Raw genomic sequence first — 26,438 nt, forward strand, 5'->3', positions numbered from 1 at the left:
TCTCATCCTTTTGTCCTGTCCTCATCTGCCTATTGCACGGGGAGGGATTTTGAAATGTATGAGCAGGTGGGCCTTGCTGAAAGAGGGGCGGGGCCGTCCCACAGTCAGCGGGTCCTCTCCACACAGTGATCATCCTCCAGCAAGAGCTGGAAAGAGATCCTCCCTCATTATCCTCTCCTCTCATCTCCCAGCTGCCCATCCTGCGCCCACCACTGTGGGAAGTCGGTGTGGGCTGCATCACAAGGGCAGCCAGGCAGAGTCATTGTTTGGGGCCACAGGAGAATTTTCCTGGCTTGGGGACGGCTGAGGAGGGCTTCCCACAGATTCTGAGTGTCTCCGGCTGCCTTCTCTGCAGACACGAGTGTGGAGGGGCAGCACTGAGGGTGGAGATGGGGAGAAGACAACCTTTCTCCAGCCAGGCAGCACTAACCTCAGACTTGCCCTTCAACATGGAGCTGGCTCTCCTAAGAGGCTTGAAAGCTTTGAAAGGCTGTCTGTCCCACCAGGGTTGCCAGTCCCAGCCATGTTCCTTGCTGGGACTGGCTTTCTCCAATCCTCTGTGGCCAGGAGCCCATGTCCAGTTACACACCTCTCTCTTCTTCTTCCACCCACTCTGAGCGTCCCTCCTGCCTGTGGACCTGGACCATCTTCAGGACCAGGTGGGCTAAGCTGACCCTGGGCGGTGAAGGTTCGGAAAGAGAGCAAGGGCTCTAGCCCAGAGCACTGTGACTTCCTGCTGCTCATGGGCAATTGCAGCCAGCACTCCCACACAGGAGGACACCGTGCTGCCTGGAGCCAGCTGACATCACTCAGAACAAACGTGTCCTGTTTGCCACCTTCCATACTTCCCCCTCCTTGCAAAGGCCTCAGGCCAGAGCAGTGAAGACCTTAGCCAGGGAGCCTGTTATTGGCAGGTGACCCCTGAGATGGAGATTGTGAAAGATGAGAATTAAATGCCCCCATAAGACCTAAGGTCTCAGGTGAACCTATAGAAGGATTTAGCCTTCAGCTCCCCTTGGGGAGCACTGAGGGAGAATCCCAGTGGATGTCTGGGCTGGAGATCGGGGGGAATGGAGCTAGGGGTGGGGGAGAGTTTGGCCAATGTCCCTGGAACACCATCAAGCACTTGGGACAGGACCTCCCCGTGAATTTTCAAGTAAAAGAAATTGCCCAGCTGAAAACTATTGTCTTGAACATGGAGTTCCCTGGTCAGAATTCAGCGGGACTGTGAGCCTGGATGGGAAAATAACCTTGAGTTTTACTAAGCGCTGGCTGTAATGTCACCATTCCCCCGACATGAATGGAGGTAGCAAAGCGCAGTAAACTGAGCAGGACCCGGGCCTCGTCCCCAACAGAAACCACAGGTGTTTTCGAACCACATGACAGTTGTGGCAGACACCTGCCCTACTTCCCAAATGACAGTAACGTCGTTGGCTCCACCGCTGGATACCGTGTCATGAGGTGGGGAAGAAGCATATACGCTATCTCTGTATACATAGAAGCCTGATATGCAAATTGTCCCCTCGGAGTTTGACAGGAGTTCAATGGCTCACTATGACATGCGCTGACGGAAGGCCCTGATTGGCCCTGATCGCCCGCCAGGCCTAGGGACCCTACCCATGCCCGAATTTCATGCACCAGGCCTCTAGTATTTTTATAATTACCAACATGATTGGTTTTCTTTCATATTTTTCTTGGTTTTCTCTTTCAGAGGACCAGCAGAGGGGACCAGCAGAGCATCCACTGGAGCCAGGCCGGAGCGGGGGCGGGGGCGGGGCCGGGAGGGGCGGGGCCGGGAGGGGCGGGGCCGGGCCGGAGCGGGGGCGGGGGCGGGGCCTGGCGGGGGCGGGGCCGGACGGGGTGGGTGGTAGCACCTAAGCGCCCCCGGAAGAAGCTGAGCGTTTTGCATCCGGAGACCCCGCCAGGGAGGCGTCCGGTCCGAAGGCTCCGAGCGCTGACGCAGGGCCAGCGGCCCCGCAGCCGAAGGCGGTCGGCAGGGCCGGCCCTGGAGCAGCGCGCGAGGCTGGCGGCCCGGGGGCCCCGGAGCCCGGCGCGCGCGCCGCCGCTGCTGCTGCTGCTGCTGTGGGAGCTGGTGCGGGAGAGCGCGGCCGGTGAGCGGGGTCCCAGTCACCCCCACCCGGGTGCAGTGGGCGTGGAGGAGGCGACGGGACCCTGGCTGGGGCTGCGGAGGCCGCCTCCAGGTTGGAGAGCTGGCCCGGAATCTGCGGGGGACAGGGGGTCCGGAACGTCCGGGCGAGCCGGTGGCCAGGCGCCCCGTGGGCGGACGGGTTTGGGGGTTGCTTTACAGCCAAGGGCACTGGGCTAGGCAGGTCTTCGGTTTTGCCGCCTCCCACTGTGGCCCCCGGGTCGGGGTGAGCGGCCAGCGGGCGGGGACCGCGGGGGACTGGCGGGGCACGAGACATTGGCGGTGACCCCCGCCCCCCCCCCCGCCCGTCCGGGACCCCGCCGAGGCCACAGCTTCCTGAGGGTCCCCGCTGGCGCTGGCGCTCGGCTCCCCGGGCAGGTCCCCCCTAGGCAAGCTCCGTGCGGGCAGGGACCCGAGCCGACAGGTACTCCCCGCTGGCTCGGTCCATCGCGGGCGGGAGGGGGTCTCCCTGGGGGGGTGTCTCCCGGGAGGGGTCTCCCTGGCCCCTTGGCGAGGCTCAATCGGGTGGCCCCGGCGGGAGTGGAGGGTGAGGAGGAAGGAGCCAGCAACCTGGCTCGGGATTTCCACTCTTGCTCAGTTTCGTTGGGTGCGCAGAGCTGGCCGGCCGCGCCCACCCCGAATTCCCGCCGCAGGCCACGGGCGCCGCCCAGCGTCCATTCGCAGGCGGGACGTGTGGGCCAGTGGCCGTCATGCCAGCTGCGGTCCTGTGTGCCGGCCTCTGTTCCAAGAGCTTCACTTACAAGAACATCGATTTACAATCTACAGACTTAAAATAAGGCCCAGGGGGGCCGCTAGGTGGCAGCACTGGGACCTGGGGCGGTGGAACCGTTTCTGCGCCTTAGGATCTAAGGCTTAGATGAGCCTCAGAATGTTCTCAACACATAAAAGGAAACACGGGATTACCAGGGAACGCTCCCGCACACCGTGGCCGCCGACCACCATGAGAGGGAAGGCTGTCAGCTAGAAGTCTGTGAAAACAAGCAGGCTATATCTTCCCTCCAAACCGAGGCTCTGGGACTCACGTTTTCAGGTGCACACAGGATCTGTGGACCCAGCGTAAGAGCCTCTTCCTGCCCCTCCCTGGTGTGATAAGGGGCCCACGGCTGGTCCCAGTTGTGCAGGGCAGCGATGGTCATGGTGTGTGCATACAGGCCCTGTAGCCTTGTGGGGGGAGGGTCGGGGCTGGCCCAGGGGGATAGGACCCCAAGCAAGGAGGCGAGAAGTGGAGGGATAAACCCAGGTGTGTGCCAAACTGTAGGAGAGAGCTGGCACATGGAGGGGACAAAGCCAGAGGTTCCAGCAGCCCCCCTCACAGTGTTCTGGCTGCCCGCCCGGCCCTCCCTGGAGGAGGTGAGGAGTGGGAGGTGGCTCTCAGGACAGAGGTGAGTGTGCAGCAGGGAGCCGAGCCTCCAGCACACTGCAGATTCAGGTATATCCATCTCCAGGGCAAACAGGAAAACAGGCTCTGCGAGATGAACTGGTTCCGCGAGGTTGGCAGTCAATTGGCTGGCTAGGACTTGGACCCAGAAGGCTGGCTCCGGAGTTCGCGCTGCCTCAGGCAGGAGGGCGTGCTGGCCAGGTGAGAAAGGCTAGAAGGCAGAATGAAATCAGTGGCCTGTGGGACAAGACGACTAGGGACAGAATCACTAAGACAGATTGTTTCAAAGCTGGTTACTAAGGCAAAACTGGAGTTAGTGCTGGGAGGTGGGAGCAGGATGAGGGGGTGCTCTGGGGTGTCTGCCTGAGCACCCAGCTGGGCGTGCTGCTGGCGCTGAGCTGGGAACAGTGCGAGGGGCCGGCCAGCGCAGGGGCCTCAGAGGCCGGCGTGGGCAGTGAGGCATGCTCCCGGGGGACGTCACAGGCCCCCTGAGACTTCTCTGGTCTCCGGCTGCCCTGCCCCCTGCCCCTCAGGTGGTTCTGCAGGCCCTTCTCACTCTGCCTCCCCAGCCTTTCCCTCCATGGAAGGCTCAGCTCAGCCCCGGGATCCAGGGGCCCCTCCATGCCAACCTCGGCCACGTCCTTTCTCTGGCCCAGGCCCTGCCCCTGGATTCCAGCCTTAGGCTCTGCACCAACTGGCCTTTCCCGTGGGCCGATCTGACAAACGCTTTGAACAGCACCCCCTCACACCGGGCACTGTTCTAGGCACTTGGCAATATTAACTTAGTGTACCCTCACACTGTCCTATTATCCCCCGCTTTCTAAAGGAGAAACTGAGGCATGGAGAGGCAGTCTAGCCCTTTCTCTCCTCCCCAGACTCATCTCTCTCTCTTTTTTTTTTTTATTGATTTCAGAGAGAGAGAAAGGGGGAGAGAGAGAGAGAAACATCAATGATGAGAATCTTCAATCAGCTGCCTCCTGCACGCCCCCTACTGGGGATGGAGCCTGCAACCCGAGTATGTGCCCTGACTGGGAATCGAACCGTGACCTCCTGGCTCATAGGTCAATGCCAAACCACTGAGCCACAGCAGACAGGCTCCCAGACTCATCTCTTAAATTTGCAGTCTGCCCTTGGCCTGGGTTTTCCTGGATACACCATTCTTCCTCCGGGCATTCATACTCTGCTAGTTCTTTTTGCCAAGAGCAGTGGTTTTCAAACTTCAGAATCACCTGAGAATCACCCAGAGGGATTGTGAACTACAGAAAGCTGGGCCCCACCCCCAGTTTCTAATTCAGTCGGGCAGGGGCCTAAGAACGTGCATTTCTAACAAGTTCCCAGGTGACACTGGTGCAGCTGGGCCAGGGATAACACCTGAAGACTCCCTAGCCTAGAATGTTCTTCCCTGCTCACCTACCCCACTGCCTGGAAACTCACGGCTGGTGAGGTGTCCCCTGAGCTCAGTCTACAAAACTCCTGACCCAGCAGCCTCCTGGCCCCAGAGTTACCAGCACCTGGTCCCTCCTGCACCCCACACTCCTCAGCTCCCACTAGCCTGACTGAACCTGCTTTAAGTGCTCAGTTGTCTCCCTTCCTGCTAGACCTGATCTCCCTTGGGGCCATGTCTGCCTCAGGTCATCTCTGTCCCCACCCGCACCCCCCCCCGGGACCCCCCCCACACACACACACACACACACACACACACACACACCTGACTCAGTGCCAGGCTTGTGGTAGGTGCTCAGCAGATGCTTGTCCAGTGCAAGGAGGTCAGGGCTGGCAGAGCTGAGCATGCCGGCCAGGAGGTGTGGGCTGGCCACCTGGCAGTTTGGGGGTCACCTGGGAGCTTGCACACCTGCAGTGTCCAGTTCCCCCTGCCCCAGAACAACTAAATCCACGTCAATGGCAGGATTATCAGAGCTGCTGGGCGGTGCTGGGCAGATGTGGGGGCAGCCCAGCCCTGGCCTCCCTCCTAAGTGGGAGCAGTCAGGGCCTACCTTACAGGAAATGCCTGTGAAAACACCATGGATCGATACTTACAGAACCCAGGAAGCACTCCTGGCACTGAGACCTGGGACTCGCCTTGCTGGCTTTGCACGCGCGCTGCAGAAGTTTCTGGTGACTCCGAGGCCAGGCCCCCACGCCCCTCTCCCCTGCCAACGGGCCTCTCATTGCCATTCCACACCCTCTCTCCCAGCCGACACGAGCATGTGTGGGGTGTTTATGCCTGGAGAGTCATGCTTCCCTTTTCATTCCCCCCTTCAGAGAGTCCCTGGGCGCTGCCGGTGGTGGCCGATGGCCCGGCTCCCTTCGCGAAGGCCGTGATGGCAGAACTGGCCGGCCTGGAGTTAGAAAACAAGCCGTGGCCTGGAGGTAAGGCCCTGCCCGCCTGCTGGAGGGACCGGGTGGCGGAGGCCAGGAGCCCCCAGCCTGCAGGAGGGTACCTCCGCAGTCTGAGAGTCTGGGGGTCTGGCTCAGGGAGGGGGGACTCTGCCAGAGGCGGGGGGGGGGGGCTGGGGGGCCACAGAGGCCAGAGCCTCCCCAGGGTGCCTGGGGGCAGGGACTGGCCTCAGAGGACTGGCCTTTCAGGAAGCTTCCCCACCCAGCTCTTTCCCTCCCAGGCCACCTCTCCCCTGCAAGCAGTCTGGGGCCTTCCTCCGGCCACTGCCGTGCCCTTCACTGCCTCAGGGGGCGCCCAGTGGGGAGGTTCTCGCTGACAGAGGAGAGCTGGCTGGCCGGGCGGTGACATGACTCCCTCATGCCACACCGCTAGAGTGCCAGGGCCGGTGGAGAGGTGGGCAGAGGCCAAGTCTCCGCGGGGGACAGGGACGGGGCCAGGCATCTCGCTCCCCACAGTCAGAGGAAGAGACTGCCTACGGGGTGCGGGACTGCCCATTGAGCCGCTGGCCACACAGCCAGCCCAGTGACCAGGAAGGGACCATGGGGGCTGTTGACACAGGCCCTGAGGCAGCAATGGGCAGCGGCCACTTCCTTTATGCCATGTCACAGCAGAAGCAGGTTCCCCTAAACAGCTGTCATGGGGCCCTCGCTTCCTCCTGCTGTGGCCCCACAGCACCTGGCACTGACCCCAGCCGGCAGGGGTGGCACCTGGTACCTCCAGAGCCAGGGAGTGGCCTGGTGATTGCTCCCTCAGCTTATTTTGCCACACTCTGCACTGGAGTGATGATCCCTCCTGGGTCTGGTGAGCAAGTGGGGATCTAGTCAAGCTCAGACCGTCTCCCTGGGCAAAAGAGGGGTGTAGTCAGTGTGTGAAGCCCCAGAGAGCAGGCTGGGCCCCCAGGGCCAAACGGCAGGTAGAGCAGACAGTGGTGGGGTTTTCAGGGCATGAGGGATGCCAGGCTCCTCCCTCACTGGGTACGTGCAAGGCGGAACCTGGGAGGCAGCTATGATAATGAGCTTGTGGCCCTTACTCTGGGATTGGGCATCCAATGCCAGGAGTAAGCTGTGGGTGAAGCAATCCAGGGTGGAGCAGAAGCCAAGGCCAGGAGCCAGCACTCCCATGGAGCGGGGGGCTAGGTGAGCTGGATCCGGGCCATTCCAGACCCCTGGCCACACCGGAGCAGTCAGCACTCAGCCCTTCTCCATCCCTCCTCCGCCCCGAGTCACCCGTTTCCTTTCCCTGTTATTACACAGTCCTCGAACACCCTCTTGCCTCAGGACCTTTGCACTGGCTTTCCCTCCTCCGGAATGCTCTCTCCCAGGTTTCTTCATGGCTGGCTCCATCGAGTCTTCACTCAAATATTCCCCTTGGGAAGGCCACTCCTGACCGTTCTGCCCCAAACTTAAACCCCTCCCTTACCATTTCACACGCCCTGACTCTTTTCCCTGTAGCACTTATGCTGTCCAGCCTGTCGTGCGCTGTATTCATTTATCTTACGTATCCTGCATTCATGTAATGTCCGGCCTCCCCGTGCTCCTTTCCGACGATTACCAGCTAGCTAGTTACAACGGTAACATGGGGGCTGGCTGCCAAACTGATCTCATCTCCAGCACCAAGGTGAATGGATCACTTGGTGCTTCAGGAGACATGGTAGGGAGCAAGCTGAGGCAGCATTTGGACTTAAAGAGATCAACTAGCAATGTCTGCTGGGGGGGGGGGGGGGGAGCGGGGTCCAGGTGCCACCAGCTCCGCAGCCCAGGTCTAAGGCAAGAAGGATGGTCAACCTTTATCGGCTTCTCTGGGGAATGAACAATTCCACATAAGTTAAGCAAGTTAAGCTTCTAAACAAACAACTTTCTAAAAACCACCATCTTTTTAACTGTGAGATTGGAAACCGGATACGCACACTTACTGGAGATGATGTAAGGTATGAGCAAGAGCCCGAGAGAGGAGCTGAAAACGGTGTGGAGGAAAGTCACAAGCCTCAGGCATAGCCCTGCCTCGGTGTTTGATTGTTTAAACCATTCAGACGCCCTGTTTTTGTAGCTGAAATGGCCAGTTCTTGCTCTTGCCCAAGATAGCGAATTCTCTGGGTAGGTTCTGACCCGACCCCTGGTCCGCCTGGCACTGTGTGAGCCTGAGACAGTCTGTGTTTCCACAGGGACGCACTCCCTCCGCTACCACTACCTGGCCCTGTCGCAGCCAGGCCCCGGCCTCCCCCAGTTTCTGGCTGTGGGCTACGTGAACGACCAGCCCTTCATACGGTATGACAGTCGTGTGGGCAGGGCCGAGCCCCAGGCCCCATGGATAGCGCCCGTGGACGCCCACTACTGGGAGATGGAGACCCAGAAGCAGAAGGCCTGGGCAGAGGTGCAGCAGGTGGAGATGTGGACGGTGATGGGCTTCTACAACCAGAGTGGCGGTGCGTCAGGCCCCCTGCCCCAGCCACCCTCCTTCCACTAGGGGACAGGGTGCGGGCAGGCCCCTGAGGCATGGCTCTTCCCCGTCTCCTGCCCCCACAGCCAAGCAGGGGCACAAGGGCCTTCAGAATCAGCTGTGATGTCAGCAGCTGGCCCCCAGGCCAGTGCAGGAAGCACCCACAGGAGCTGGGAGCCTCCCCCTCAGCTAGCTAGGGTTCCAGACCTCAGCAGGCTGGGCGGCCTTTCCCGGCCTCACCCATCCCAAATGCTTCAAATCGTACCCACCCCCAGGCACCATAGGGAGGGAAGGGAGGCCAGATGACCTTGAACTGGGCAGACAGCGCAGGGCAGGAGACCCCGAGGAGGACCCCTGATCCGCCCAAAGTCAGCAAAGGACGGGAGCATTTCTCCCACCTTCGGCCTCCTCACTCCGCAGCAGTGAGCTCACACCCACGGCCAGGGCTGTGGGATGTGCCCGTCTGGGTGGGCTCCTTCCTACTGCGCCCTCCCGCCTGGGCCGGGACTCCCACAGGATACGAAGGCCCCAAGGGCAGGTGTAAAGGACCGAGGCTGGGAGGGTGAGCTCCGCCCAGGGCCCCCAGAAGCAAGGCCAGCCCTCCGGGGGACAGTGACCAGCCAGGGGCACAGCTTTCACATTTCCCCCCTCTAAAGGCAGGGGCATCTGACACCCATCAGGAGCCAAATCTTTCCTGCTTTCCTGCTCGCGAGCACAGAAAACATCCATGTGTTGAGTGTTCGTCCCACATGAAAGGCCCATCAGTGTTCTCAGCCCGAGCTGCTCATCCAAATCGCCCGGGGCCTGCCCTGCCCCCAGCACGCAGGAGGCCCCTTAGCATTAAGGAAGATGACCTGGAGGGGAGTGGGTGACGGGACAATGACTCCGCCCCAGCCCACTACCCCGCACTAACCGTGGCCTCCTGCCCGCATGCCAGGCACGCACAGCGCTCAGCGCATGTTCGGCTGTGAAATCCAGGAGGACGGCCGCTCCAGCAGCTTCTGGCAGTTTGGCTTTGATGGGCGGGACCACCTGTCGCTGGACCTGGAGACGCTGAGCTGGGTGTCAGCCAAGCCCATGGCCGTGCAGACCAAGCGCTGGTGGGAGTCAGAGCGCTGCTACGCCGAGTATGACAAGGCCTACCTGGAAGGCCTCTGCCTCGTCTCTCTGCGCAGGTATCTGGAGCTGGGAGGCCCCAGCCTCACCCGCAGAGGTAAGGCCCAGCCTGAGGCGGTGCAGGGGCCCCCCACACTCCCATTCTTCAGCACTATCCCACTTGACAAAGCAGCCTGGGGGGTGGGGGTAGGGGGGACATCCGCTGGGGCCCAGGAAGATGGCCAATCGCCAGAGCAGAGAGGACCCGGCTCAGGCCCTCACCCCAGGGGAGGTGGACGGGGAGGAGTTCCGGAACCCCTGTCCAAGGGTGTTCGTGGGGAATAACGCCCCTAACTCAGCCTCGTTTTCTTCATCTGAAGAGAGAATGGATGACACTTGGTGGCTCATAAAGTCCTTTCGGGGTTTAACATCCTGTGGTTCTGCTCCTTGGGAAACAACCCCAGGCCCCGGGGACAGCGTCCGTCACCACTCCCAGGACCAGCAGGACTGCTGGGGACGCTTCGCCCCTCCTTGCTAAGCATGCTCCCCAGACCTGGTGCCTCCCAGACCCCTGACCCTGGCCTCAGGGCTGAGATAGAGGGCTGGGGTGGACACTAAGGAAGTGGGGTGCTTGGGGTGCGAGGGTAGAGGCCGCAGGCTGCTGGGGCTGGGGCTGGTCGAGTGCTCAGCACACCAGGGATGTCTGCTCACTGAGTGGTGGGACGCGAATAGGCTGAGGTAACGGAGAAGACAGTCCCCAAAGGAAGGTTAGAATAAGTGAGGTCGGCAGAAGACTGGCTGTGAGAGAGAGCGCGTGGTTTAGAGCTCAGGTACTGAGCCCAGCCTCCAGACCCGCAGCGGCTCCAGGACGTGCCAGTTTCCTCATCAGTGTAATAGGGTCCCTGCGGCACCACAGTGCTGTTAAATGAGTGGTGCTGAACCCCTTCAGCACCAGATTCTACCTCCCTCTCCTGGGAGATGAGGCGAGTTACCCACAGAAACGGAAGCAGCAGGTTTGTAGCTATAAAGAGAAAGAGGTGTAACATAAGGAACTGACTCATGTGGTCATGGAGGCTTAGCAGTTTCAAGATCTGCAGTCCACAAGCTGGAGAACTGGGGCAGCCGATGGCACAGTCCTGGCCAAATGTGGACAGGCTCGACCCACGGGGAGTGACGACAGGAAAGACCAGTGCCCCGCCGCAAGCAGCCAGACAGGGGTCCCCTCGCGGCAGCCTCTGTCCTGTGCAGATCTTCAGGGCATCGGATGAGGCCACCACATTGGGGAGGGCCGTCTGCTTTACTGAGTCCTCAGAGTCAAGTGTGACTCTCACTCAGAAGCACCCTCAGCGCCCCAGAAAACTGCCTGAGCAAATGCCCATGGCCAGTCATACTGACACACAAAATGAACCGTGCACCTAGATTATGTCGTTCGGAACAACTCTGGGAGGAAGAAACGATGGGTCTCCATGAGGGCCTGCGGGGCAGAGGGCTGTGGACAGGACCCAGGCTGCCCCGCTCCAGAGCCCATGCTCACACCATGCTTGTTCTAAGGCGAGGGAAGGGGCGGCATTCAACAACCTTATTCGGCACCTGCTGTGTGCAGGAGGTCACGGGGAAGCATTTAAACTCTCTAAGAAATCCCTAGGGTCTCTGTGGCATGAAGCGGGTGGTGTCAATATAGGCCCCAGTAGCCCTGCCAATGCGGCTCAGTGGTTGAGCACCGACCTGTGATCTAGGAGGTCTGGGTCAGGGCACATGCCTGGGTTGCAGGCTCGATCCCCAGCAGGGGGCGTGCAGGAGGCAGCCGACCAATGATTCTCTCTCATCATGGATGTTTCTATCTCCCTCTCCTTTCCTCTGAAATCAATAAAGATCTGTTTTAAAATATGTATAAAGGACCCGATGGCCCCACCCAGGACTCCCTTGGAGGTGAGGGCAGGAAGTCACAGCCCCGCCATGGGAAGTCCCAGGACAGGGCCCCTCTGGAATGGTTAACAAAAGGTTGTCCCTGCCTCCAACATGGGTAGAGTGACCCCTGGAGAGAGCCCTGTGCTCATCTCCTCCCTGCCCTCCACCATGGAAGATGCTGGAGGGCCTGGGACCAAGCAGAGGGGACAGGCAGAGTGGCCACGCACCAGCCTTCCTCCCTCCCCCTCTCTCTGCAGAGCCACCCACGGTGCAGGTGACAAGGCACACGATCCAAGGCAGGGGCACCGCGCTGAGGTGCTGGGCCCGGGGCTTCTACCCACAGGAGATCTCACTGAGCTGGTGGCTGGGGGAGGAGGAGCTCAGCCTGGAGACTGAGCACATGGAGACGCGCCCCAGCGGGGACGGCGCCTACCAGACATGGGCTGCCGTGTGGGTGCAGGCCGGGGAGGAGGCTGGCTACACCTGCCGCGTGCAGCACTCCGGTCTGAACCACACGCTCACTGTGGCTTGGGGTGAGGAGCTGGGCTTGGCTGGTGGGGGCCATGAGGGCAGGGAGGGTCCCAGGGCCCTCAGGGATAGACCCATGGTCCTGGGGGTGCCTCCTTTTCTCCACCTACCTCAGAACCGCCCCCTCGTCAAGAAGTCATTGCCATGGTTACCTACGCTATCCCTATCCTGGTGCTGGTGCTGGTGCTGGTGGTTGGAACTGTGATCTTCACCAGGACTCGCCCTCGAGGTAGGTGGGGTAGAATCAAGGTGGGAGGCCCTCGGGCTGGCCCAGTCTCACAGGGGGATACACTGCTCCATCCCTTCAGCTGCAACTTTTCCCTTGTGGTGAGCCTGCCCCTGCCCACAGCCGCACACCGTCCTAGGGCCGGAGGACCCCAGCAGCCAGGGGAGACTGCTGAGCTGGGAAGGGCCTAGAGGGGGGAGGGAGAAGGAAGGAAGACCCGGGCCCCCACTCACCTCACCTCTTGCTTTGTGTCTTTTCCCACAGCCAGGAGCACAGAATCCTACCAACAAGCCCCAGGTGACTGCGGGATGGGCGGGCTCTGGAGAGGAAGCCCCAGGTGCTCCCAGCATGACGGTGGTGCCTTAGAACCAAAGATGGGGTCTGGGCATTAGGACCGGGATTTCTCCTGCAGCCTGGCCTCAGCCCGCTCCCTCGCTCCCTCGGCTCCCCTCCTAGTTCTGAAGCCAGGCAGAGAGGGCGGGGTAAGGGCACTCCTGGGAGTCACCACCTGGTTTGGTGGGATCCAGGAGCAGGTTGGGGTCACCTTCCTCCTTCCTCCCTGCAGGTGGAGAGGGACCCCCATAATTCCCAGAGCCCAGTGGGAACAGGCTTGCTCAGCTCCTCTACTGACAGAAGTTCGCAGACCAAGAAGCTGTTCTATGGGGTGATGGGGGCCTGGAAGCGCCTTGCACTGACTGGCAGATGTGATCTGATGTAGACCACCCAAACCTGTAGAGAATTTTTATGAGTTTATTTGAATCAAATTGCTGACATGCCAGGAAGAAAGATCGCAAATGCTCTGGAGACAGTTACTGGGTTTCTTTTGTGCATTAGCATTAAGGAAGGAGCTAAGGAAGATGGCGTGGAGGGGAGTGGATTACAGGATAACTAACAAGAGTATGTGCTTTCCTGAGGGCGGTGTTCTGGCATCTCAGATGTGTGCTAACCTAGATGCACAAGAACAATGGACAGGGCTGGCTTAAGGTAAAGACAGACCGTTTACTACAGAAGGTATAGGCCTGGGCGTGCCCACCCGCCATGAGCACCCAGTTAGGGACTTAGGATCAGATCACCCCGTGAGGTTACTTTCCACAGAACTCCTTGTTCATCCAGAGGGGACCCTGCTACACTGGCCCCTGGCTTGCGGGGAGTCTTCCTCCACTTTCCTTCGTCTCTTGCAGGAGCAGCCCCCACCCCTAACTTCACACACTAGACCAGCCGTGGGCAAACTACGGCCCGCGGGCCGGATCCGGTCCCTTTGAAATGAATAAAACTATTGAAAAAAAAAGACCGTACCCTTTTATGTAATGATGTTTACTTTGAATTTATATTAGTTCACACAAACACTCCATCCACGCTTTTGTTCCGGCCTTCCTGTCCAGTTTAAGAACCCATTGTGGCCCTCCAGTCAAAAAGTTTGCCCACCCCTGCACTAGACAGAACCTAGCAGGCTCCCTGCTAACAGGAGCAAGGTCATCCTGACCTCCAGGGGTGTCTGCTCTGGAAATGGATGACGAGGTCCTTGGCAAGTAGGCATCACTTCAACTTTTTAAAATCATATTTCTCTGACAGGGTCTTGCCAATCCTATATAATAAAAGGCTAATATGCAAATCGACCAAACAGCAGAATGACAGGTCGCTATGATATGCACTGACCACCAGGGGGCAGACGCTCAATGCAGGAGCTGCCTCCTGGTGGCCAGTGCGCTCCCATAAGAAGAGCGCCACTCAGCCAGAAGCCACCGCCGCTGCGCTAAGAATGTCCGCAGGGAGCGGGCCTAAGCCATCAGTCGGACATCCCCCAAAGGCTCCCAGACTGTCAGAGGGCACAAGCCGGGGTCAGGGACCCCCTCCAAGTGCACAAATTTCATGCACTGGGCCTCTAGTAGAGCCATAAGATGGAACTAAAAGGATCCTGTACTAGCCCCTGATCAGTGGACACACTCACTCCCCACACGCTCCGTCATGCTGCCTCCCTCCACTGAGGTCGTGTGAGCCCTTCCTGCCCAGGCTGCGAGCTCCTCCGAGCACCTGGTACCTCCCGCCGCACCCTGGCACACACTGAGCTCAGTCTGGTGCGCCTGCAAAACAGGCCATGGACCATGACTCAACCAGCACCCTACCGCTGGGTAGGAAGTAAACCCAGGGCCCCGAGTCCCATTCCACAGAGGGATGCACAGGCCCAGAAAGCATGGTGGTCCCACCTGACCAGGCATCACAATCACTTTCATTTTTGTTGACCTGAATAGCAATGGCTGGTCCGTGTTCCCTAACAAAGATGAGGGCTCTGAGCCCAGCTGGACACTTAGTCACCCCTCGGTCACCCCTCGGTCACCCCGGCCAGGAGAGAACCTTGTGAAGGGAAAGGGCAAACAGAGGCGGCTCATCTTAGCCCTGAGTGTTCCCCTGGGTGATGCCAACAGGCAGGAGGGCAAAGGAGGAAGACCCTGGCCCCCTTGGAGCAGAAAAGGGGCCTGCAAACCTGGCAGGAGCAGAACAGCAGCTGAGCAGGGCTCTTCCCTGAAATCGCAGGCCCCAGGGAAAGCAGCCCCCACCCAGGGGGGAAACTGGCTTTGTGTCCTGGGCCCTGACCAGCTTCCCTCGGCTCAGAACCACGGGCTCTCCCCCTGATGACCGGCCCCTCAGCTCAGAACCACGGGCTCTCCCCCTGATGACCGGCCCCTGCTCCCACAGGGCAGGGCATCTACCCCTGAATGAATTGCCGAGTCAGACTTCTAGTCCTCTGTCCACCCTGATCACCTATCCCTCAAACCACACCACTGGCACAGATCTGACCCGCGCGCCACCCTGGAGTCTGGTTCCAATCCTGGACTTGGTTCAGGCTCCCACAGTCAGAGCAGACGTCTCTGGCTGCTCATGTGGCCCCGCTGGAGTCATGCTTTGGGATTATTGCTGAATTGATGAATTCATTCGTGAATAATCATGAATTGTGGGTATTCAATGAAGAGTATTAGAATTCCTACCCAGCAAATGGCAAGGCTTTCCCACAAGCCACCTTCAGTGCACCCGCACTCCCCCCATTCACCCTCACTGTCCGGCCAAGCCTGCCCGCCTGAGGTCACCCTCCAGAATCCAAGTCGCCCCGGGGAAGCCCCTCTGAACATCTCTGCTCTGAGGTCTCCAAGCGCCCACGCAGGTCTGCAGGGCGCCCCGGTGACTAACGCAGGGCCCGCCCAGGTGGCCAGGGGCTGCCCTCGGGGTCAGCGACGACGCTGGCAGGAAGGCCCCTTCCCTGTGCTCATCTTTTTTCACTTCTAACTTCTGGGAGAAGCTCACAGACCAGGGTGGAAGCAGAACAGGGGGCACAGGCTGTCTCACGGGTATCTTTTAGCCTCTCCTTGCCCCTGAACTGCCCCATAATGGAACAGTAGATCAGAATGGAGACACACAGCCTCACCTCAAGGCCAACAGCGGGAGGAGGGAGCCAGCCTGCCAGGGCTCACGACAAAGGTGACCCTCACTCACTCAGGCCCCTCCAGGCTTCCTTGCAGTGACCAGGGAGCCAGAGCTGTCTCCTTACCGCTGGGCTGAGTTAAGGGAGTGAGGCTGTGCTGAAATCCCTTTTCCCCTAGCAGTGGCTGGGGGTGGGGACGGAGGGGTGACCTGCAGGCGCCAAGGTGGGTAGCTTGGCCCCTGCCTGACCCCGAGTCCGATGGGACTGAGGAGGGGAGGCCCTGAGCTGGCTTCTAGGGGCTCTCCAGTGGTTCTTCAGCACGCGGCCTCCCTGCTCTTCCCTGCTCTGCACCAGGGGAGAGGAGGCAGGAGGAACTGTCCTGGCTTCCTGGAGCTCCATCCAGCCCCCATCCCGATCCAGAGATGAGCATCTTCAACAGCTAGGCAGGTGACTGAAGAGAAAGCCCATTGAGATCAATGAGTCAGGCACAGGCAGAGCTGAGGTCTCCCTAAAGTCCATGATGGTCAGACTACACCCCTTCTGAGCTCCCCAAGTTTATGCGCTACTGAGATTGGCGGTATGTGTCAGGCTGGCCTGCTCTGGGGAGGTATCTGGCAAGGAGAGACCTGGGGGTGTACTCCAGCATTTCTTTTTTTCTTTTAATATATTTTTATTGATTTCAGAAAGGAAGAGGGAGGGAGAGATGGAAACATCAATGACCAATGATGGGTTGCCTCCTGCACGCCCCCTACTGGGGATTGAGCCCGAAACCTGGGCATGTACCCTGGTGGGGAATGGAACCATGATCTCCTGGTACATAGGTTGATGCTCAACCACTGAGCCACACAGACTGGGCCCAGCATTTCTGCTATAGTCTCCAGCTCTTAGCCTCCTGGTCTAGCCCAACCTGCCCCAATAAGATGATCAAAGTGTAGGGGACTTTAAACCCAAGTTTTAAACAATAATAAGTAAGATGTACTAACAACTAAACATATGTATCCTTCTGACCCAGCAAGTCCACTCCCTAACCTTATGCCCAGGAGAAGGAATTGCACACTTATATTCACCACACGACAGAAGCACCGTCCATAATAAGCCCCAAACTGCAAACAGCACCAATGCCCACCAACAGAAGGACAGACAAACATGTGTGCTCTATGTACACACGGAGTATTTATACCAAAGGGTGATGAACAATTACTGCATACAAAGGCACGGGCAAATCTGCACATGAAGTGAGATGAGAAAAGCTCAGCATGAACGCGTGCACCGTGCGGCAGCAAGCTCTGTACGGCATGATTTCATTTCTCTGAAGTCCACCAACAGACAACACTAACCCTCGCCAACGAGGCCGGGATAGTGGGACACTCAGAATGGCAGTGGAGAAGGCTGAAGCTACACTCACCTCCTCCCAGGACCAAACTGGAATTACAACTAAATGAAACGGCAATCATCCTGAACAACCAACTGAAGAGTAGCTGAAGAGAAGTCTTCTCACCAAGCGTTTACAGAAGAGACCGCTGAGGCTGGCACAAAGGGCAGAGAGGAGAAAACGCTGGCCCCCCTCCCACGGCCAGTGGCTGAGATTCCGGAGGGGTATCTCAGCTGTGGGGGTCCCCCTGAGAAGCATCCGGTCTAAACCCCAGGCCCGCTCCCCAGTGCAGAGCACCAGAGCCGGGAAGAGGCACCCACATAACATCCAGCTGTGACAAGCAGGGGAGTGTCTGTCTGCCAGGGAGAGACAGAAACAGACTCATAGGCGGAGAACAGACTGTGGTTGTCACACGGGCGGGGTTTGGGAAACTGGGTAAAAGGAGTGAAAAGATGAAGAAGTTCAGATTGGCAGTCACAAAACAGTCACAAGGACGTGAAGTACAGCCCAGGGAACATAGACAATAATATTGTAATAACTATGGATTGTGCTAGGTGGGTGCTGGACTTACCAGAGGGATCACTTCGTAAGTTATATAAATGTCTGACCACTATGTTGTACACCTGACACTAATGCAGAATAATACTGAATGTAAAATGTACTTTACAAATAAACAAATGTTACTATTGAAAAAATAAAAGCTGCTTGTCTACAAAAAATCAACCAATAAATGCATAAATAAGTGAAACAATTATCATTTTTTTCTCTCTCTTTCCACCCCCTTCCTTTCTCTCTCTCTCTAAAAATCAATGAATAAAATTTTTTTTAAAGAGACTTAGAATAGCCAGCTGGCGTGGCTCAGTGGTTTCAGTATTGACCGTTGAACCAGGAGGTCACGGTTTGATTGCCAGTCAGGGCACATGTCCGGGTTGCGGGTTCTATCTGCGGTGTGGGATGTACAGGAGGCAGCCGATCTCGCTCATCATTGATGCATATATTCTTTCAAATTAGTGTTTTGGGTTTCTTTGGATATATTCCCAGAAGTAGAATTGCTGGGTCATAAGGCAGTTCCATTTTTAATTTTTTGAGGAAACTCCATACTGCTTTTCACAGTGGCTGCACCGATTTGGATTCGCATGAAGAGTGTTTGAGGATTCCATTTTTCTCCACATCCTTGACAACACTTGTTTGTTGATTTATTGGTAGTAGCCATTCTGAAAAGTGTGAGGTTATATCTTATTGTGGTTAAAATTTGCATTTCTCTGATGACTGGTGACATTGAGCATCTTTTCATATGTCTGTATTGGATAAATATATGCAATATACTTTTTACTGAGGGTCAGGTAAACATAGTAAAAAAAAAAACCGCTTAGAGAACCTTCGATGGACGGTAACCACACGCCTATAACTCTGTACTCCTCGAGGGGACTGATTGTCTTACCCGTTTTTTGTTACTGCTGTTCCTGTAACGTGGATAGATTGGAGTGGATGGGTAAATGAGTGGATTATGCATAAATGACTGGAGGGAAGAATGAAAATGCATGGATGGGCGAGCGGGTGGTGAATGGAGGGGGAAGAATGGAAGGGGGAAGGGTATACAGAAGTTGGTGCGGGCACGCGGAGGCCGCGGGGCGGTGGAGATGATCGTAGAAGTGAAGGTCGCGGGAGAAGTCAGGGCTGGAAGCCGAGGCTCTGCGGGCAGCAAGGAAGGGCGCACCGGTTTGAAAAGGTAAGTTGGAGGCACACAAATCCCAGACAGATACGTGGACCTCGAGGCCACTCCACGCTACCGCCAGCTCAGCCCCACGTGGCTCCTCCGTCCCGAGCGCGGCCGCTGCGAAGCCGAGTCCTCCCGGCACCAGGGCCTCGGGCTGGCAGTGCCCAGGCGCCCCGCCCTCCAGATCGGCCTCGGGGCGGCTCTCCGAGCGGCTGCGGGGCCGTGTCTGCGGGTGGGAGCGCATCTCACGCCGCTCCATAGCTCCGCTCACTCCTCCGCCTCCACGCCTTCCCCGCCCGCGGCGCCCTGTCCCGCGGCTCGGCCCCGCGCACCATAGAGACGAGGTCCGCCGCCGGCCCAGACCGCCCCGTGCGGGTTAGAGCGCCCTCTCCCGGCATCTTTGGTCGCCGGGAGCCGTTAGAGAGCCGGCGTCCGCGGACGCTGATTGGGCAAACGCTGAGGGAGGGAAACGCGTGCTGGACCCGCGTTCGCTCGCTGAGCCTCGACGGCGAGTGGGCCGCGGCCGGGAACCTGGGCCTCGAGCTCGGAAGAGCCTGAGAGGGAGCAAGGCTTCCCTGCGCCTGAGGAGGAGGAGGAGGAAGAGAGGAGGAGGGGGAGGAAGAGAGGAGGAGGAGGAGGAGGAAGAGGAGGAGGAGGAGGAGGAGGGGGGGGGGGTGGGAGTCCGGAGTGGGTCACAGTGTCCCGCTCCTCGACACCAGCACCTGCCGGGGGCGCATCGAGATGGCCGGCCACCGCCCTGCTCGCAACCTCGTGCAGAGCCTGCAGGAGGAGGCGGTGTGCGCCATCTGCCTCGACTACCTCACGGACCCCGTGTCCATCGGCTGCGGGCACAACTTCTGCCGCGGGTGTGTGACCCAGCTGTGGGGCAAGGACGACGAGGACCAGGCGGTGGGGGCCGCGGGCGGATGGGACCACGCCATTCGGGAGGTTTTGTACCAGAGCGCGGGCGAGTTGTTCCAGGGCCCGGAGGAGGGACCCTGGGTCGCAGGCGGTGGCATCAGGAATTGGGACGTCGCGTGGGTCCCGGAAGATGGGGGCTATTACCGAATTGCCATCTACGAGGAAGAGGCGGTGCTGGACGACTGGTATGAGGAAGAATGGTATGAGGAAGACTGGTACTTTGTCGCGGTCCCGCCGCCGCCCCCGGCCCCGCCCGCGGCCCCCCGCCGGCGGTTCACCTGCCCCCAGTGCCGCCGGAGCTTCAGGAGCCGCAGCCTCCGCCCCAACCTGCAGCTGGCCAACATGGTCCAGGTCATCCGCCACCTGCGCCCCGACCTGGTCTCGGGGAGCCTGGCGGGCGAGCACGGCGTCTGCTCCGAGCACCAGCAGGCCCTGAAGCTCTTCTGCGAGGTGGACGAGGAGGCCATCTGCGTGGTGTGCCGGGAGTCCAGGAGCCACAAGCAGCACAGCGTGGTGCCGCTGGAGGAGCTGGAGCAGTACAAGGTGAGCGGCCTACAGGAAGGGGACATGGGCGTTTGGACAGGAGTTGGCAGGGATGGTACTTGTTTAGTCTTTTTTTGTTAGAGATTTGGGGGCGGGGGGGGGGGCGTGACAGGAGAAAGATGAACACACAAGGACAAAGGCTGAGGCTGTCCTCCCAGAGGAAGCTGAGCAGACAGGAGCTGACCACCGTCAGTCAGCCTAGGCAGAGGGACAGAGGTAACAGATCCCTGGCATTAATTTCCATCTGACCGGAGTTCTGAGTTTATCCCTAACCAAGACTCCAGAACTCTGAACACATAGAAATGGAAAGCTGAGGTACTTGAAGATAACAGACTTCTCAGCACAAATCAGAATCAGAACGTAACTGGGCTACTGCGGGCAGCTGGCCACGCCCCACACCAACTGGCCATGGCCTGGTCACTTTGCTTCCCTGGTGTGATGTAGAGTGAAGGACTTAGGATCAGGTGACCGGTCTCATCTTAGGCAGGTTTCAACCTGTTAGCGTTATTTTTTCCCTAGGCTTGTTACAATTAAAATAGATCATGTGTGCCCTGGCCAGTGTGGTTCAGTTGGTCGTGTTGTCCTGTGCACCGAAAGGTCACCAGTTCATTTACCGGTCAGGGCATATGCCGAGGTTATGGGCTCAATCCCCAGTCAGGGTGCGTGCAGGAGGCAGGCAATTGATGTTTCTCTCTCTCCCTGTCCCCTTCCTCTAATATTTATATGAGAGAGAGAGAGAGAGAGAGAGAGAATATCATGCGCGTTAAAATATTTTATAAACCATAAGGCACTAATCAGATGTTTACTTTTATATTTTACTTTCCTTTTTGTCTTCCCTTCTTTGGATTTTGACCTGGTTAATGCCTTGCTTTCTAGTTCTCATTCTGAGTATTAGAAAGTTGACTCAATGACAAAAGTCAGTGTGAATACTAACTTCCTTACCAGAACCTAGGTGATGTGGCCTCTTGCAGTACCCAAGGAAGAAGAAGTTGTCTTCAGGCCCAAAAAGTCTTAACCTGGTGGATATTTAGTAGCAGCTACTCACATCTCAGTAGTGCTTTACAATTTATAAAATGTATTTCCTCATGTTCTCCTACAGCAGTGATTTTCAAACTGTGGGTTTTCACCATTTAGTGGTTCTTAAAATAAATGAGTCATGCCCAGCATTATTTTAAAACTAAATAGAAAATATCACTGTGCATGGAGCATAGGAAGATATCCTATATAATAAAGAGGTAATATGCAAATTGACCATCATTCCAGCACACAAGATGGCCGCCCCATGTGGCCACAAGATGGCTGCCACAAGATGGCCGCCCCATGTGGCCACAAGATGGCTGCCACAAGATGGCCACCCCATGTGGCCACAAGATGGCTGCCCCATGTGGCCACAAGATGGCCGCCCCATGTGGCCACAAGATGGCTGCCACAAGATGGCTGCCCCATGTGGCCACAAGATGGCCCCCCCATGTGGTCAAAGATGGCCGCCACAAGATGGCCAGCAGGGAAGGGCAGTTGGGAGGGACCAGGCCTGAAAGGGAGGGCAGTTGGGAGGGACAAGGCCTGCAAGGGAGGGCAGTTAGGGGGACCAGGCCTGCAGAGGAGGGAAGTTAGGGGGAACCAGGCCTGCAGAGGAGGGAAGTTAGGGGGAACCAGGCCTGCAGGATAGGGCAGTTGGGGGGGGGACCAGGCGTGCAGGGGAGGGCAGTTAGGGGCAACCAGGACTGCAGGGAAGGGCAGTTAGGGGCAACCAGGGCAGCAGGGGAGGGCAGTTGGGGGGAGACAGACCAGGCCTGCAGGGGAGGGCAGTTAGGGGCAATCAGGTTGGCAGGGGAGGGCAGTTAGGGGCAACTAGGGTGGCAGGGGAGGGCAATTAGGGGTGACCAGGCGTGCAGGGGAGTGCAGTTAGGGGTAATGAGGTTAGCAGGGGAGGGCAGTTAGGGGCAACCAGGGCGGCAGGGGAGGGCAGTTAGGGGCAACCAGGCCTACAAGGGAAGGCAGTTGGGGGGGAACAAGGCCTGCAGGGGAGGACAGTTGGGAGGGACAAGGCCTGCAGAGGAGGGCAGTTAGGGGTGACCAGGCCAGCAGGGGAGGGTAGTTAGGGGCAATCAGGCCGGGAGGAGAGGGCAGTTGGGGGGTGGGGGGGGAGACTGACCAGGCCTGCAGGGGAGGGCAGTTAGGGGTGACCAGGCCGGCAATGGAGAGAAGTTAGGGGCAATTGGGCCAGCAGGGGAGCAGGTAGGCGTCGATCAGACTGGCAGGGGAATGGCTAGGGCAGCCGTGGGCAAACTACGGCCCGCGGGCTGAATCCGGCCCGTTTGAAATGAATAAAACTAAAAAAAAAGGACTGTACCCTTTTATGTAGATGTTTACTTTGAATTTATATTAGTTCACACAAACACTTCATCCATGCTTTTGTTCCGGCCCTCCGGTCCAGTTTAAGAGCCCATTGTGGCCCTCGAGTCAAAAAGTTTGCCCACCCCTTGGCTAGGGGTTGATCAGGCTGCAGGCAGAGGAGGTTAGGGGCAATCAGGTAGGCAGGCAGGCGAGCAGTTGGGAGCCAGCAGTCCTGGATTATGAGAGGGATATCTGACTGCCTGTTTAGGCCCAATCCCACTGGGGTCCCAATTGGAGAGGGTGCAGGTTGGGCTGAGGGACTACCACCCCCCCCCAGTGCACAAATTTCATGCACCGGGCCTCTAATATATATATATATATATATATATATATATATATATATATATATATCCATTATGACCAGCCGCCATGTTGTGCACTGACCACCAGGGAGCAGACACTCAACACAAGAGCTGCACCCTGGTGGTCAGTGCGCTCCCACAGCCAACCTCCCACAGTCCCTACACCCGTTCCCCACCTCCGACTGGCCAGCCTGGGACTGGGTGAGATGGCCCTGATCGGCCCCAACCCCCAGCCAGGCCAAGGGACCCCACCCATGCATGAATTCATGCATTGGGCCTCTAGGTGTTTTATAAACGTTGTAAATTATATATACACATGTGTATACTTGGTCCAGAGTAAAAGGTATTGCTTACTCTGGGTTGCAGTCAAAACACAAGCAGAACATCATATATTAGACATCACACACACCCTCACTTTACAGTAACTATTGGTAAGTGCAGTTAAGATAAACCTTTACAAATCACTGCTAATTCCATATTAACCTGACTTTAAGGACAAACCCAAGCACCCACTTTCCACCAGGGTAATAACTAAATTTGCCTACAGAAGGAACTATGTTCTATACACTGAAGCTGAGGAAAGGAGGTAACCTTACATTCCTCTGCTAGAATTTTTCTGGGAAGGATTTGAAACTGAAATTTTAATTAAAAGCCAGTTTAAGCAAGAGAAAAGAGGTGGTCTCTTCAACTGGGAAGGTCAGATAACATTCATTTGAAGCCTGAAAATTATTTATAAACAACAAATCCAGTTAAAGAAATTGGGGATAACCCCTTTTGAAATATAGAATATTTTAAAATAAAACTTTTTATTTTTTAATAAAAAGTTTTTATTGATTTTTAGAGATAGAGGAAGGACGAGGGATAGATAGAAACATCATTGATGAGAGAAAAATCATCAATCAGCTGCCTCCTGCACACCCACTACTGGGGATCAAGCCCAGAACCCAGGTATATGCCCTGATTAGGAATTGAAACAGCAACCTCTTGGTTCTGGGGTTGATGATCAACTGCTGAGCCACACTGGCCGGGCTTACTTTCAAATACACACCAGAACTTAGGTAGATAGCACTGCCAAACATAGGAATTACAATAAAAAGGTAAAAATCTTTTGTTTTATGTAAGTTATGTGTAAATTGATAGTAACTGACATATTCTTTCATTCTTTATACAGTTCATAAGTTTTGTAACTTGCTTTCAAAGGTGAATGCACATTCCAGTAGCATGATTTAGAATTTTACTGAACAAAAGTCTTATAATAGTTAACATTGTATAAGGAACTATTTTTGTACAGTGGTTTAGTTAACATTGTACATTATCCATCTCACAGTTCTGGTTATATGAATTCTCTCATCAGCTATTAATTCAACACATATTTTTTTATCTACTTTGGAGTGGTCAGGCTTTTTAGTTTTAGGTGTTAGGAATAGATTTGTTACTTATCAATGATTTTCAGGAATAGGAGAGAAAGGCACTCTCCCCCCTCCCTCCACAACTTCTATCAGCATTTCAGGGTATGGGTTATACTGGGTACAGCAAGCAGCCTTCAGATTAGGTCTATACTACTTAATGAGGTATTTAATAGGCTGGGTAGCCATAGATGTTCATTTATACTATTGCATATCCAGGATAGTTATATTGTTTTGAGGTCAATCTTCTTTTGTTGAAAGTATTACAGATACATATCCCCTACCCCTGCCCCTCGTGATCCCCCTCCTCCCCTGCACCTGCCCTCTCACTTTCACCCCACTATTATCTATGTCCATGGGTTATGCATATATGCATGTAAGTTCTTTGGTTAATCTCTTCCCACCCCCACCCCCCAAAGTTCTTTTAAATGGTCTTTTAAAGTTTGAAGTTTAATTTTGTATAAAAAGAGGCTTTTTAACTCTGAAAACTTATTTACATCTTCCTTTTTGTCCATTCCATGAGTTAGAGTTCGTCTTGACTCTTCAAGCTAGAATCAGAGGATTGTGAAAGTAAGACCACTTAGACTTGACTAAGGGCACCATTAAATGGTGTCAGGTTTTAGGTGGCAGGTGGATGTATAAAAAGAAAATGAACAAAGAATTTCACCTATGGAGGCTCAGGCATAGCTGGATTGCCCTGCCACCCAGCTGCCGCCTATAAAGTCATTCATCGCTCTGCAAGAGGGACCAGATGCTTCCATCATCAGTATTCCTTGTTTATGTTTTTTCCTTTGACATAGCTAAAGATGGCAGCCAATTTTTTTTGAGGTCTTTATCAAGCATATATTCACGTTATGATGTAGAAGAGAGGGTCAGCTTCTCCAGTTGAGTTATTTGAGTGTTGGGCAGTGACACCATGCCAAACACTGTTAAATTTGTGCCATTAAAAACAGTGTTCTACAGAGCACAAGCCTCTGCAGCTTTAAGATTGGACTGTATTGGAATATTAACAGGAATCTTCAAAGGCCATGAAAGCTTAATGTTAAATAGCACTTTTAATTGCAAAGGAGAAAAAAATGGAGAAACTTGTGAAACCTTACATTCCAAGTGCTGTCACATCTTTACGAGGAAATGGAGGAATCCCAGAATTTCTTCACTTACTTCTGCAGTTTTAACAAGGAATTGATGACTGAGCATATCACTCTTCAGGTTTTAAAAAACATCAACTCATCTTTCTTTGCTATTAGTTGAGATGAATCTACTGACAAAGGAAATTGTGCTATGCTTATTTTCACAATTAGGCTTTAAAAACCATGGATGTGCTGTTTTCATAAGCCTTGTACTTGACCACTAAAGACAGTATTTTTTTTTGAAACTGTTATCACATAAACTGAGTTTGGTGAAAAATTATAGTATTCATTGATGGTGCTACAGCAATGGCATGTTTTGGATCGGTTTTGTTTTGGGGGGGCAAAAAATGAAGAAAATTGGCATTCAAGATGTCCTGCAATAGTCAATACCAACCATAAACTTCCATCGATCTGCCCACAATCTACTGGAAATCTTCAGCCTGCTGTCAGCATCATTATTTGAAAAACATTACATCTGATCCCAGTTTGCCTTGGGTTTTGAAGATCTAAATGCTGTTCAGAGTGTTTTCTGTTATATACTGAGGTTCCTTGGTTGTTAAAGAACTGAATTTAGCTGAATTTATGGTCAGAACAACAGAATTTGGAACACCAATAACAGAACAATCCTGATTTCAAAACACCAACAAAAAAGAACCTATACTTTAAAAATTAAAACTTTCAGAATGTAACACATTGAAGTTAAAATACATTGACCCTGAAATGTCCAGGAGCAAACACCAGCACTGCTCATTATTAAATACTTGAAGCAAAACTTGCCAAAAATCCAGCTACAGATAGCAAACTCATGCTAACAATGTCTAATTTTCTTGGTCAGTCTTTTGAGGACCAGATTCATGAATGTTATTTCAAGAAAAAAAGTGAAATATACAGAACTATTTTGGGGTGATGTATTCTTTGGTAGCTTTTGGGAAGAATGTGTTTCACACTGATGTTTAGTTTTCACTGGAAGAACTTCAGAAAGATTTTATGGAACTCAAAAGTTCGACTGTTTTTACTAGCAACTTCCAGATACTCTAGAGAAATTTAGATGTCAAACGACTGAACAGAATACTTCATTCCATTTTTTCCTTACATCGTA

The 26,438-nt window shown here is 55.5% G+C and overlaps 1 protein-coding gene across 4 annotated transcripts; it reads left to right on the forward strand.

The window, feature by feature from the left end:
• The first annotated feature begins 1,853 nt into the window (after positions 1-1,853).
• Positions 1,854-13,441, forward strand: LOC308520429 (BOLA class I histocompatibility antigen, alpha chain BL3-7-like). Of its 4 annotated transcripts, none has more exons than XM_081092974.1 (8): positions 1,854-2,111; positions 5,808-5,915; positions 8,105-8,365; positions 9,317-9,592; positions 11,640-11,915; positions 12,026-12,139; positions 12,401-12,433; positions 12,702-13,441. In XM_081092974.1, exons 2-8 carry the CDS (start codon positions 5,867-5,869, stop codon positions 12,719-12,721), a joined length of 1,029 nt encoding a protein of 342 aa, XP_080949100.1. In that variant the 5' UTR covers positions 1,854-2,111; positions 5,808-5,866; the 3' UTR covers positions 12,722-13,441. The 4 variants fall into 4 exon arrangements, with proteins under 4 accessions (XP_080949100.1, XP_080949099.1, XP_080949098.1 ...); XM_081092973.1 differs by having other exon boundaries at positions 12,401-12,490; positions 12,702-13,415; XM_081092975.1 differs by lacking the exon at positions 1,854-2,111 and adding an exon at positions 3,424-3,746.
• The last annotated feature ends 12,997 nt before the right edge of the window (positions 13,442-26,438 follow it).

The sequence above is a fragment of the Myotis nattereri genome, assembly GCF_964212035.1.
Source record: "Myotis nattereri genome assembly, chromosome: 5".
NCBI classification, from domain to species: Eukaryota; Metazoa; Chordata; class Mammalia; order Chiroptera; family Vespertilionidae; genus Myotis; species Myotis nattereri.

What these genes read in the sequence shown, in the direction of transcription:
- LOC308520429 (XM_081092972.1), top strand. Translation starts at nt 5,867, where the DNA reads ATGGCAGAACTGGCCGGCCTGGAGTTAGAAAACAAGCCGTGGCCTGGA. An exon ending in CTTCTACAACCAGAGTGGCG is followed by an intron (nt 8,366 to 9,316) that starts GTGCGTCAGGCC and finishes CCCGCATGCCAG; the next exon opens with GCACGCACAGCGCTCAGCGC. An exon ending in CACCAGGACTCGCCCTCGAG is followed by an intron (nt 12,140 to 12,400) that starts GTAGGTGGGGTA and finishes CTTTTCCCACAG; the next exon opens with CCAGGAGCACAGAATCCTAC.